Consider the following 13,395-nt stretch of genomic DNA (forward strand, 5'->3'; position numbering starts at 1 on the left):
TTTACGGTTTTCCTTCGAATGAATATTTAAATTCTAATATCACTAGTACACGCTTCATAATTAGATATGCAATTTCATATTTAGCAATAATAATAATAAATAATAATAATAATAATGGAAATACAGATATCAAAAGTATCCCGCTTTTAAAATACGTTTTCCTTAACTCTTTGCGGTCGGCTGTACTTTCGTATTTGATTGCAGATTGTAATGACGCAGACAAACAGATCTAATTGAAAAATCCTCTCTCGGGAGCGTTCGGGTCACTCTGAGCAAAAAAAAAAAAAAAAAAAAAAAAAAAACCAGGGGGGGCTTCAGTTCGGAAAGGATGTACTGACAACTTGAGAGTGTAACTTCGGCGGACTTTAAACACTCAGATAGCACACAGGCTGCTCTTTCCTCCTTGGAGAGACAGACTCGAACCCGCGACTCAAGGCGGACCTGTGAGAGCCCAGCTGTGCAGGAGCGGCGCGCGGGGCCCTTCAGTGAAAACCTCGTTTTAGCCCTTCGTTTTTTCCCTTGCAGCCAAACACGTCGAGCACAAAACCCCATTAAAAACACAATTCTGTGTTCATTTAAGACTTCAAAGCTCATTAAGGGCAACTTCATTGGGGCCAAACCCCTCTTCGAGGAACCGGAGCCAAACCCTTCAGATCAAGGCAGGGGCTGTTCAATACTTATTACTTTTTTGATTTCTAGCCTACATGACTTGAGGTTTCCAGTGGATTATTTAAGAAAAATGGTAATCTGCAAACATTTAGAGAAGACTGCATTCCCCAGTGGTGTACAGTGTAACCCAGTGGAAGGGCCCATTCCTGGTTCATATAAACAGGGGTGAAAGCACTGGCTTCCAGGGGGTTGCTGATAAAGTCTGGGGTTGTAATACAGTCGGATCGAGGTGTGAACACACACCTGGGGTGAAGGCAGCCCCAGCACAATCCACTGACCCATTTCGACCACGCCATCAACACTTCCTTTCTACACAAGTTTTTTTTTTTTTTTTTTTTTTTTTTAAAAGAATGCAACATTACAAATAGAGGCTGAAACTGTTAAAACCAAGCTGAAAAATGTCTTGTCATGGAAAGTATGCAGCTCACTGATATTTAGAAAGGCCTTCCTGTAATTAAGTCCCCCTGGAGGATTTTCAGTTTGCAGCAGTGAAATTACTACCAGCTTCCTAATATATTCCACATGCTCACCGTTCACACCGGCAAGTGGACTAGACCTGAGCAAGAGGACAGTAAATAAATGAATGAATAATAGACATTTAATTTTTTTTTTTTTACCTTTCAAATAAAAAAAAAAAAAAAAAAAACTGACATTCACTTTCATTTGCCCTAATGTATAAATCAATATGCAAAAAACAAAATGCAAACATTTTCATAATTACATTATTCACATACAGTGCAGTTACCACTAAGAACAGTGATAATGACACTACTTATTTTTAGGGTTAAATACGTCTGGCGTTGTATATGTATGACAGGCCATTGCCAATGTTACTGCCATCGACACTGCAGTGTGTTCAGGGGCTAAAAGCCTCTTACATACAACTGTCACAGACAGTACATGAAAAAACATTTTTATGTGAGCACGAGAATGATAAAAGTAGGCTTTTGCACAGTTATTTGTGCTTGTTCTCTGCACAAATGACAGTACTACATAGCCATAGTACTGTCATCGGTACAGTACAAATCCTAAACAAAATATAGCAAGCACATACAATGACATTTAACAATGAAATATAAATTGCATTTATAAAAATATTTAAAATTATGTGTGTCTGTACTACCTCCCATGCATCCACATGGACTGAAGATGACTTCATGGCCTACTGAAAAGGTTTCCAATCCACGACAAAGTGACTCATTAGACAATCACATCTTCCTCTTGTGGCACTGGTGAATTTACCAAAGGAAAGGACAACCTCAGGGCTGAGAAAGATGTGGGTACACACAGCAGTGTAGGGGAAAATGCCATCTAGTTTTCTTGGAACCAATTCTGCATGTCATGGGCTAAATTATACAGATGTTCTGCTCTCCCTCCATGACAACCGATTTAGGCAAAAAGCACATGAGCAACTGGTGATGTTTACCTCCTGGTATTTACAAAGCAATTACATTAGCTTGCTCCGTTTAAATTCACCAAAATCCAGAGATCCCCAAGTAAGATTCTGGAGGAATGTACCTCAGACACACAGCTGTAAAACACAGGCAACGGGACAAGTAAGATTGGATAAAATGAAGCCCAGGTTTTGCTCTCATAGTAAAGAGAAGCAATAAGCTTCATGTACGCGGATGATATTAGCATGAAAATCGGAACAAAAACAAAAATCAGACGCTACTACCTGATTCATGGCAGAATATTAAACATACAGCTTCTCACTGCCCTCACCTGAACAAATATGAGCATGCCTGTTCATGTGTTTTCCATAAAGACAATGTTCTGATATACAGATTAGTGTGTAAGAACTGTTTTTAAAAAAAAGAAAAAAGGAAAAAAAAAAAAAAAACTAAAGGAAATGGGGGGGAAGATAGAATGCTCAAAGCTGCAAAGAAACCAAAACCATTTTTGTACCAAATGTGCAGATCAAAATCGATTACCCAAACCATTCTTCCAAGGCTGGGCACAAATGTAAATAAAACCTGTTACACTGCTCCGTTTTAAGCCCCGTTTCCGACTGAGTGGCTCAAATACTCATTTATATGCCACAAAAGGCGGACCGAGGCAGAGCAATTAAATTGTCAGAATTAACAAATTTGTTTTTAACAAGAGCATAGCCAGCAGTGTAGTCATGAGGCAGGTATTGATTGCCAGAACAGAGACATTAGTCTTCAGGTATTTACTCTGCCACCTCCGCTCTACAGCCCTTCATCCAGACCAAATCAATCCCAAGAAAAGATGGCCCTTTGCAGCCATAAATACGGTCCTACCCCCCACACAAGCGCCTTGCTCTTGGCTTTCCAGTGTAAATTGTTCTGAAGTTCTTGGCGAGCTATGAATGATCACAATTGTGCTTGAGTGCATATTTTAAAATAGGATTGTTTTATACAAAGAAATATGGGGGAAAACAACAACAACGTCTCTTTATGGACACAAAAACACACCTAAGAGAAAGTTGTGTAAATTTATTCAAGAGGAAGATAAAAATAAAAAGCATATTTAACTGATTTTAAAACAAATGCATTTAGTGTTTTCCTTAGTTCTTGAAGTGCTATCAGAAGTAGCCTGGAGTCATGGCAGATCTGTCTGTCCGTCTGATGAAAATAATTACAGCCAGACATGACCTTTATGCTCCATGTGAAAATTTAAGACCCTTTTTCGTCTTCAGTGATGAGGGGTGCACAGAATAAGAGAACGAGGTTACACCAGGAGACGGAAACATTTAAAACCTGAGAAACACGATATTTTAATTCAAGAAACCTCAAAGTCCTCATTATGTCAAGCAGAGGGATTACTGGGTAAGACTGTCCTCCCCACATTCACTATTTCAGTGAAACTACTTAATTTTTGAGACTTCTGCTTATTTGTGATGTTTGAGGTGTTTTTATTACGGTTTAGTTTTGTTTTAATACTCGATATGCAAACTGCTTACCAAATCGAATCAGCTCTTGGACAAGCTGACTGTAAATGAGTGAAGTGACCCACAGAGGAACTGTTAAAGAACAGATACAGCAAGAGCTGGAAACATAGCACTGTAATTTGGATAATTCAGCCAGACACGCTGCCTGTAATGCTCGGGCACAGCGTTGGACAATTGTAGCTCCCATCTCGAAGGCCCCAGACCCTGGCGTCCTCCCTCAGCTGCACATTACAACCATTAGGGTGGGCAATGGTCTCCAAGGATGCTGGGATTTGGAGCAGTTATTGCTTTTAGATCACATTCTTATTGACTTCTGTCACACTGGTCATTCGTCTTGGGCCAGCCTTGCACGGGGTGCACTATCTCATGACATATTATAGGTATTTTTCCCCCAGAAATGCCTCTTTAATGCGGACCACGATAGGTTAAGTTGGGAGACAGCAGTCAAAACAGAGCACAAGCACTGCTTCTGGGAAGGGCAGAAGACATTTTTAGCAGAAACCAGGAGTAAAGTCTATCATTACTCCAGCTAAATCTGGAGTGGGCACAGCTTGCTTCATGACACGTCCCCCCCATCATCCATTGAAGAAATAAAATCCACAACCTTAAGGCTAGCTTTAGTCAGACCATTTTAATTTGCCTGAGAAAATCACAACGCTCTCCACTATATATAACGTTCCTATGCAATGCTCAGCATATTCGGTGTATTAAAGGCAGATTCACACCCGATGTTTTGTCAGTTACATTGTATTAAATGCTGTCAGATGCCTGATGTTTTGTCAATAAGCACAAAAAAAAAAAAAAAAAAAAGTCAGAGGATGAACAAGGCCCTGCTTCCATCTTAACAATGGCCGTTTCACGTAGCCAACTTTACAGTCGATACCGTTTCCTTGGTAACCTCCATGTTCAAGGAATATACTACTGCTATAAAAGAGAAGCATCATTAATTCACTGTTTTACATGTCTTTTTAGCTTGGCAGAATGGATTTCTTTATGGACACCACTGATCAGTTTGAGAAATGTAACAAGGTGTTCTCTTTACATAACACTCAAACTATAACTGTGACCTGACACTGAAGGTTGACTTGGACAAAGGTGTGAGATAAAATGAATAGAAATTGTAAAAAAAAAAAAGACAATTACTTTTCCTCCTTATTGAAGTTGTCTAGCTTTTTGATAATACATTTTTTTAAAAACCTATATTCTTTCAACAGAACACTTATTACGTTTGCCAAAAAGGAAACAAAAAACATTTTTGCCCTTTTATTTATTTATTTATTTTTAACACCTGACAGCTCAAGATTTTCATGAGTTAAACTCCAAAAATGTAGTAAATGCACTACATATCTCTGTATGAAAAAAGTAAATCTTTTTACAGGCTACTACACACTGAATACAAATAATAATGTATGGTTTCAGTGAAGATGTAGAAATATCTTTCCACCTCGCTAAATTTTATGTCAAAGTACCTACCTGCCTGTCTGAATAAGCCTTCTCTCAAGAAAAGGCATCAGATATATGCTAAGTCCCATTTATGACAGAGCAGCATTCAGCCATCAACAGAAAGTTTCAACAGAATGTGAAAACCAAATAAAACCCCTACAGAACTGCAACCAACTTCAAAGTGGATCTCCGAACTCATCGCACCTATCCGATTTAAGCTTATAAGGAAAGGATGGAAGTAAAACTTAAAAAAAAAAAAAAAAAAAAAAAAAAAAATTCAACAAGTCAATAGGTTTAACACATTTGCCATGCTACTTACCGACATTGCTCACAACTGAAATGCAAGGAAAAAAGGAAACAACAAAATTGTAGGTTTCTATGTCAAAAGGTACGGTGCATGGCACAAACTGAACACAAAACACTCAGGGGACATCGGGAGGGGGGTGGTGTGCCGTACAATGTCTCCATCACCACGGGCCACAAGCAGCATTAGCCGTGTGAACTATTCAAATGAGCTCTCTTTCTTAAACGGTGTCTTGTGGCACAGTGAAAATTTTATGGCAACTGTAGCTGTAAGTTTTATAGGCACACCCGCCTGCCGCCCACCGCTATAGCAACTCACCGTGCTCCAGAGCGTCTCGCAGAGTGGCCTCGGAGTGCGAGGACCCAAAGGGGTTTCGTACGAAACGTCGCCGGCGGCGCAGGTCGTCCTCCCAGTAGTCCAGGCGCCAGAACTCTTGGGGACGTCTGTGATGGAGCAAGAGGGGGGTGGGGGGTGCATGTGTTAGCAATTAAACCCGAACGGATCAGCAAACGGAACACGGCGACGAGCCACATAAAAGGCCCCCCTTGTCTGCGGCCCTCGCACCCAGGGATGTCCTTGAGAACAACAATATCACCTTCCAGGAAGGGGGGGAATGCCTGCATAGTTTTTTCCTACTACCCCCACCAACTAAAACTGCTTTTCTGGGAAGGTGAAATGAGCCCCAAATACATCATGGTGGAACGGGCCGCTGACAGAACGATCCGTCCCCACCCCACTCCCCCCACTACCCGCGCCCCGGTGGCGGGTGCGCAGACTCCAGTCTCATTTCGGGCCACAGCAGGGCACCCCCAGCCGAGGATGGCGCTTAGACAGCGGAATAGGGAAAAGGCCATTATAGATACAGGGTAACGTTACCAATATTCATCAATGTCCAGGCCCCCTGTCATTTTTCTTCCCAATCTGCGCCTTCCACCGCACTGGGGTCAGAGCATTACACAGGCCGGCACGAGACACCGGAAAAGTGCTAACTTTTTAATGAAGAAACTAAGGCAGCAGTGGGGGGTAATTCGTGCACCATAATAAAACATTATCCCATTTAGACGCAGGAATTTAATCAAAATAATCTCTTAAAATATTCATTACATTTGAGCCCTGAGGCATAACACAGCATGGGCAAATACATTTCTTTGCCATTACTGATTTGCCACCCTTCTCCAGGTTTGCTTATTTTTAAAGAATCATTTCAGCAAGGCACGCAAGTCCACGCTCATTTGTCAGTGTAAATCATAGCGTAGGCTTTCTTCCACATATTAAACAGAAGAGTTCACGAGGAAACACAGACGGAAAGTAACGATGGGAATCTCTACGTGCAATTCAAGAGGGAAGAGACTGACGAGACACAGGATTTTCTGACTACAATTACCACCCCTCCCTCGAGTTGCTCCTAAACTATTTTCAAGCTACGCAACAATTCCCTGCGGTACAGGTATACCGCTGGGTTGAAGACGCTAAACTGCTTTAGCAGGGTTTCCAGGACCCTCTGTGGGCTGATTTACTGTAGCCATGTGAAAAGGCGGTGCGTAACTCGCTGTGCTCTGCTGCAGGACCCACTAAACCCTTGATACCCCGCGGTGCGCTCTCATGACGGCCACAACTTTCTATGTCATGACCCTATGCTGCTAGAGGAGCTCTGCATCATTATGTTTGCTGCTAGGTGACCTTCATTTGACTTTATTTACACTAGTGTAAGTGTGTTCATGTTATTAAAGGCATTTATATAATTGGTGCACCTGGCCATGGGGGCGTGACCAAGGCAGTACAAAAGGAGGGGGTGTCATCGCTGCGTGTTTAAATGTTGCCTAACAGTAGGGCGGCACGCAACCACGAATATAAGACTGGAGAGTACATTCCAGTCAGAGGGAAGCCCTTCTGGACACCTTCTCGTGACCAGTCTTATCTCTCAGCACTCACCATTTCTGTAAATAGCACAAGCAAAGAAAAAAAAAAAAAAAAGTTTTACACACCCGCTGACTCCTTCCCCAGTCCTCCTTCCAGAAAGAACACAATGATATAAGTAATAGTAGTATACAGTAGTATGCACTACTAGGTTGTATAACAGTTATGGGTTTATAGTTAGTTTATGTAATCACTCAAAGGATCAAGGGGTTCAAATTACAGTCTGCTCTAGTATTTTACCCACAACTGTTAAATAACCTGCTTTGGAGAAAAGCACAAAAACACAGCAGCAGCAATAATAATGAATTTGCGGTTTCAGCTGTGGTATTAGACTGGCATTACTCAACAGTAGTGACAGGTAAAAATATCAATATCAATCCTGTCAGCATGACAGGATTTTGTCATCTCATGTTGTCTTGCACTAAGCACAATTAGAATTTTTAACTGAATTTATAGAAATCTGCAATTTTATATTCCCATGAGTGCTTTTTCCAGGTTTACCGTTCTGCAGTTGTGTTAAATAACGGCACTGAACCCATAACCAGGGACAAGAATTGTGTTGCGTTGTCCTGAATCACCTGTATGAAGTCGAGTGTACACACACACGTGCCTGTACAGTCTGTTGCACCTTTGTAAGGACTGTGGGAAGTACATTTATTGAGAAAGAATGACTGCATAAGATTTTAAAAAAAAAAAAAAAAAAAAACTGCCAATAGACTCATTTTGAAAGCCTGCTGTGTGGAAAAGGGGTTACGACGATCTTTCAGACTGTAGGACCCAGTTATGTGGAGGATGAGTTAAAAAAAAAAAAAAAATTAGTTAAATTACCACAGAATAAAAGGAACACCAACCTACAGCATTTTCCAAGGGTAATCTGCTGAGCCCATTTACAATTAAGCCTTAAAAGGCTGCATTTCTCTTAGTCACCTTGTCGCAGCATTTATAAACACCTTGGAGTACATTATTTTTCCCATCCTGGGGGGGGGGAGTCTAAAAACAATACATACAAAGAGAAGGGCTGGAGTATAAACTGCATATGAAAGACAAAAGGAGAGATTCTCTGGCCTGAGTCTCTCTGTCAAGGACTCACGGGGATAAAAATCATAAATAAAAAATTACACAGAAACAAATGCTGCGCTAAACCGCGAGAGCAGCAGTTCTGCACTGCTCCGAGCTCTTCAGAAACTACAGATATTAAACCATCAGGTGGAGCACGTGCAGCTGCCTTTGTTGTGAATCTTTTATTATTATTTATTTTTCAGTGGAGCCCCTTTCAAATCCACCCCCACCGCTCCCCCCAGAGAGATGCGGGGTGGTAGCAGCGGAGGGGGAGAGAGAAGAGAGATGGAATGTGACCGTGCTGGGTCCGTCTGTGGCAGGAAGGTATTCTGCGTTGCCACAAAGACCTAGGCCCTGTGTGCGTGCGATAGCCCGCCGCTCGCAAAGGGCCACTTCATCATCCCGGCTCCCAGCATTCATCTGCGGGGAAATTATCAAAACGTACATGGAGGTGCCTGAGAAACGCAGCCCAGGCACCCCCACACCCATCCCCGCCGCCTTCGGGGAGCGACACAAAAAGGATCAATTCATCAGCGCGTGCCGTTGGCGAGAGTAATTAGTCGGGGAGCTGCAAGGCCTCTGTGCAACGTTTTCCAGCGGGCACCGCCAACGCATGACAACGGGGTCCTAATGAACGGCCGGGAAGCTGCGTTCGCTACGGCCGCCATCAATCCCTCCCGATACCATGCGCACTGAGAGCATTTTTATAAGGATGATAAATTATTCATCTTCCATCCACCCGTGAACATCCTGGTGGTATTACATGGTGCCATTCTTCAAGATAACAACAATTAAAATCACAAAGGCCTCTGAGCAGGCACGCGTGCAAACCGCTTGTGTAATTAGTAATTAGTTTACTCATAAAAACGTCTACAGAGAAGACTAATTTGGCCTGTGGTTGGCAGTTGCCTTAACATGCACATTTCAGAGCACTTGGAGAAGAGAAGAGGAGTTCCTCTGGATGTGTTTATTGTAAAACATGTTTGCGAGGTGTGGAAAAGCAACAGAGAACAGTGAATGAAGTGAGCAGAAGTGGAGGGGCGGAATCTCAGAGTTTTGAAAATCGTGTTTTAGTGAACATCAGGGAGTGCTCTTCCAAAGTGGGCAGTGAAGCAGCAGCAGAGGGGAGTGTGCATCCATGACCGGGGCCACGGTTATTCCTGTTCACTAGGGCACAGAGGATTTAATCTAAAAAACTACCACTTTTAAACACAGACACTCCCTTTACAAAAGAGAGAGAAAAGCATAACAGGTACAAACACTTCAGTTTCTACAGCAAATCATGGTAGATTCTTGTAGAAATCCTGTTCATATCCATTGGCTCTTCCTGCACAACGTGACAATGAAGATGTTTAACTATGGCACGGAGTCTTCAGAACGATCGCCAAGGGACAACAGACCAACAGTTGTCACTGTCAGGGGCCCCTGGTTCACAAAGGAGACAGGGTCCAATGGAGGATGCCTGCCTGAGGTGCTTGTCGAACATCCTCGCACATACAGAAGCGTGACGCAGCAGGGGCTTTCCATCCATAGGAACAGACTCTTTACACTCCTAGGAAAATAAACGGCTTCTGAATATAGGAAATTTCCTAAATTACAGATACTGTTTTAAACACATTTCAACATTAAAATATTTAGGTTCATTTTCCACTATTCCCTTCTAACACCTTATTATATAACATGGTTTCAAATGTCAGCGAAATTTTGTCACTTTGTCTTATTGTAACAATCAAATGCATCATAAAAACGATGCTTTCTTGCGCTAAGTCCTTGTTTCCTAAAAAAACTACATGTTTTCACTGCAGTTAATTCAAGATGTAAACTTCTGAAGTAACAGGAAAAGACAAGGTCAAATTAATGAGAAAAATGTATGAGTCGCACTGTGAAAACCTCAAATTGCAACTCAATCTAGACCACTGACTACATTCTGTCAAAGAAGCCTATGCTGACCCATTTCTGTGCATTGCTCTACTCCTGAATGATCACCAATTCATCAAAACAGAATCTGCAAAAAAACAACAAAAAAAAAAAACTGCTATACCGCATTATATCTACAGCACTTAAACTCCATGCATATTTTTAAATATGCAAGCAGTACATATAGCATAAATCTTCACTTACACAGCATATTGCACAAAAATAAAACAATGTGACTAACATTTTCAGGAATTAGAATCTAAATTAAAGGAACTGCTGGATATTGCTTTCCCCCCATTTTTGGAATGCAAATGCAGGGGTCAAGTGTTTACTTGGCAATAATAATATTCTTCATCGGTTGTAAAGCTGGACACACTCCTGAGACACTATTAGATTCCCTGCACTGGCAAACAAAGTTTGATAGCACTCTTATTTCAGCAATTGAATTGTTCTCTTTCCGACAAAGATAAATGATTGCCATCCATCAAGATCCAATCGGATACTGGAGGCCCGAGAGGAAATGCATCACCGCTGACCGCTTTTTTAAAGGCGGTTTGTGTAGCCTTTGATATTTCGTACAACGATATGGGGGGAGAAAAAAAATTAAAAAGCAAGACAGATAAGTTCCAACCTCTGTTAAATTAACTTTCATGAATAATAGTGGTTTTTAACCTCTGATAATGTGCAAGTTATACATGTGATATTACTGAGAGGTTCATTTCTGGCTGGAGAATATGTAAATGGGCACAATGTGACCTTTATCATTGCAAACAGGACATGCAAAACACACATCGTTTCATACATCACCCCATACCAGGGCTCTTTGTAAAGGACAAACAGCCATTTATAACACTGCAGCAGGATTAATTCTGCAACAATCGGTGGTATCCAATATGCTAAGGAGATTTCTCGTTCTGCCTTTTTTTTTTTATTAATGTAGCCAAATGCCACTACTCAGATCGCTTAAACGCTACTAGCATTGCACAGATTATTCTGGATTTGCATAAACCATGTTCTTACACAATGATGAATAAATAAATTGAAAACTTGTCATTTACCAGTGGCTGTAGACCCCCTCTTTGTCAAGTTGTGGCAGTGATGGACCCTTTGGTACCCTCTGCCTTAAATTAAAGAGCCACACACTGCCTTACTATGGGAATAAAAATGAGTGTGCCTGGTTAAGCATCACAAGCAATCTCATACAAGGGAGTAAAGCCTTTCCTTCTCTAACACCTTGAATTTCAACATTTTTATACTCTAATACTTATTTGTATTATAATCATTTGTATATGATCAGATATATACAGTGTGTGCTTGTCTGTCACGAACCTTTATATTTTTATCCAAGTTTAATTTTCAGCTTTTTACACAATACTTTTTTTTACCGCTACATGAAAATACAGTAAATATCTTATTTGAAGTTTGATCTGAGTAGAAAATTTTAAGATTATCACACAGATTAAACAGCATTTTCTTTTCAGATATTATTTATCTTAAAAGTGCTTTTGTGAATGTAGACCAGTTCAAGACCCTAGAGAAAATGCTGAGAAAAACTTTTAAATCAAAAAGAAAACAAAAAATGACTGGAAAACTGAATATTCTGAAATACTAGATTCTTCTGTGTTACTCTAGTTTCTGACAATGACACTGACAATAATTGTAAGACACAAAAAGACAGCGGCCAAACTGAACTCATCAAAACACATATTGGGTCCAGCTTTTGCGGTTTCCTTTAGCATGCAAGGAGCAGGAATTAACGTCAGGAATTCATTCAAAAATGAATGATTCACTTCATGAGCTGCCCAGACGTGGAGGATATGGCCGAATACTAAATGTGTAATCTAAATTAGACGAAAGGAAATACTCTGGGCTCTAACTGTGCATAGTGAACGTTAGCTTTGATCAGCAAGAGGTGCACAGCGGCTGTGACTGCACGTCCTCTACACAGAGGCACTTCAGAGCGCGTCCAGCATCACAGGACCATTCCCCGAGCATGTTTCTCTTCAAGAAAATTGCTCTCGGCTTCTTCTGCATTACATTTCACCCGATGGCAGGTAATGTCAATACGCTGGATTATTTTCACATATAATGCAAAACAACAGATTTTATGCATTGCTGTTAGTCACCCATTCCGTTCAAAGATTAGTCTTTTTTTTTGGCACTTCATGGTTCAAAAATGTCCAAAGCTTCAATGTCTGCATGCAGTACACAGACAGCCAGGAAAAACACACAATCAATGTAAGAAAAACAGTCGAACAATTACCTAAAGAGGATTGCAGGTCTGTGTTGGCAGTTTACGAGTATTGTATGGTGCTGTCTGGAGTCTTGTTTAGGGGTCCTCTTAATGATGGAGCAAAACACTGAGCACTGACCTGCACGTATCTCGACATCCGACGTTTTCTAACACTTACGCAGCAAGCCTCTGCCTTCGAGGGCACACTAAAACTCATCTGCAATGGTTTGACACTCAAGTCTAGAGAGCAGTGGATAACAGTGGTGGGTCAACAGCCCTAAGTTAGAATGAATAAACTGCAAATCAAATTTCCTATTAAAAAAATGATTTTGCTAAATACCAGTTAGCAAAAAGCTGCTATGGAAAACATGCATGGATCATTTTTGGTCTTCTCAGCAATATTTCATGCATCATACCACTTAGCTGGCATAAGCCCAGATATACAGCTCTTGTACAGTAGCGCAGTGGAAACAAGTTCAGCACAGCCCATTCCAGTTAATCACAGATAATCCCTTTATGAGCAATGGGAAGAGAATAAAACGGAGAACTGAAATCCCATCTTCATAATATCGCCGACTCAGGGGGATTAGAGCTCTCCCGTGGGAGTCCCAGTACATAAAGCTTCTCTCCACGCCTCCATATGAAAAATGCAAATAGATTCCTAATTACCTCTGGCTTAGCACAACGCACCCTCCAATTAACAGCAATTAAATTCAGTGTGTATTTCATGACAAAGGGCTTGAAAAATAAATGCTAATTACATGCCAACTCTGGCAGTGGTGCACAAGGAGAGTGGTGCTCTCAGTGGCAGAAAATACTGAATTTCACTGCTGTTTATATATGTATATCTTTTGTATTGATGCAAGGGGCCTGTCCTGGTGAAAGCAGCAGCATTTTCTTTGTCATCACCAGCAATGTCTCCAGTTGTTTTCACAAACC

At 41.2% G+C, this 13,395-nt stretch overlaps 1 protein-coding gene across 2 annotated transcripts in view; it reads right to left on the reverse strand.

Annotated features, from left to right (window-relative positions):
* Positions 1-13,395, reverse strand: part of lrba (LPS-responsive vesicle trafficking, beach and anchor containing) — a 168,809-nt gene that overhangs the window by 69,385 nt on the left and 86,029 nt on the right. For both annotated transcript variants that reach the window (XM_018735791.2, XM_018735790.2), the window contains exon 38: positions 5,649-5,773. In XM_018735791.2, the coding sequence (XP_018591307.2) occupies positions 5,649-5,773 (125 nt within the window). The remainder of the gene's footprint in view (positions 1-5,648; positions 5,774-13,395) is intronic.

This window comes from Scleropages formosus, chromosome 16 (genome assembly GCF_900964775.1).
Source record: "Scleropages formosus chromosome 16, fSclFor1.1, whole genome shotgun sequence".
NCBI lineage: Eukaryota > Metazoa > Chordata > Actinopteri > Osteoglossiformes > Osteoglossidae > Scleropages > Scleropages formosus.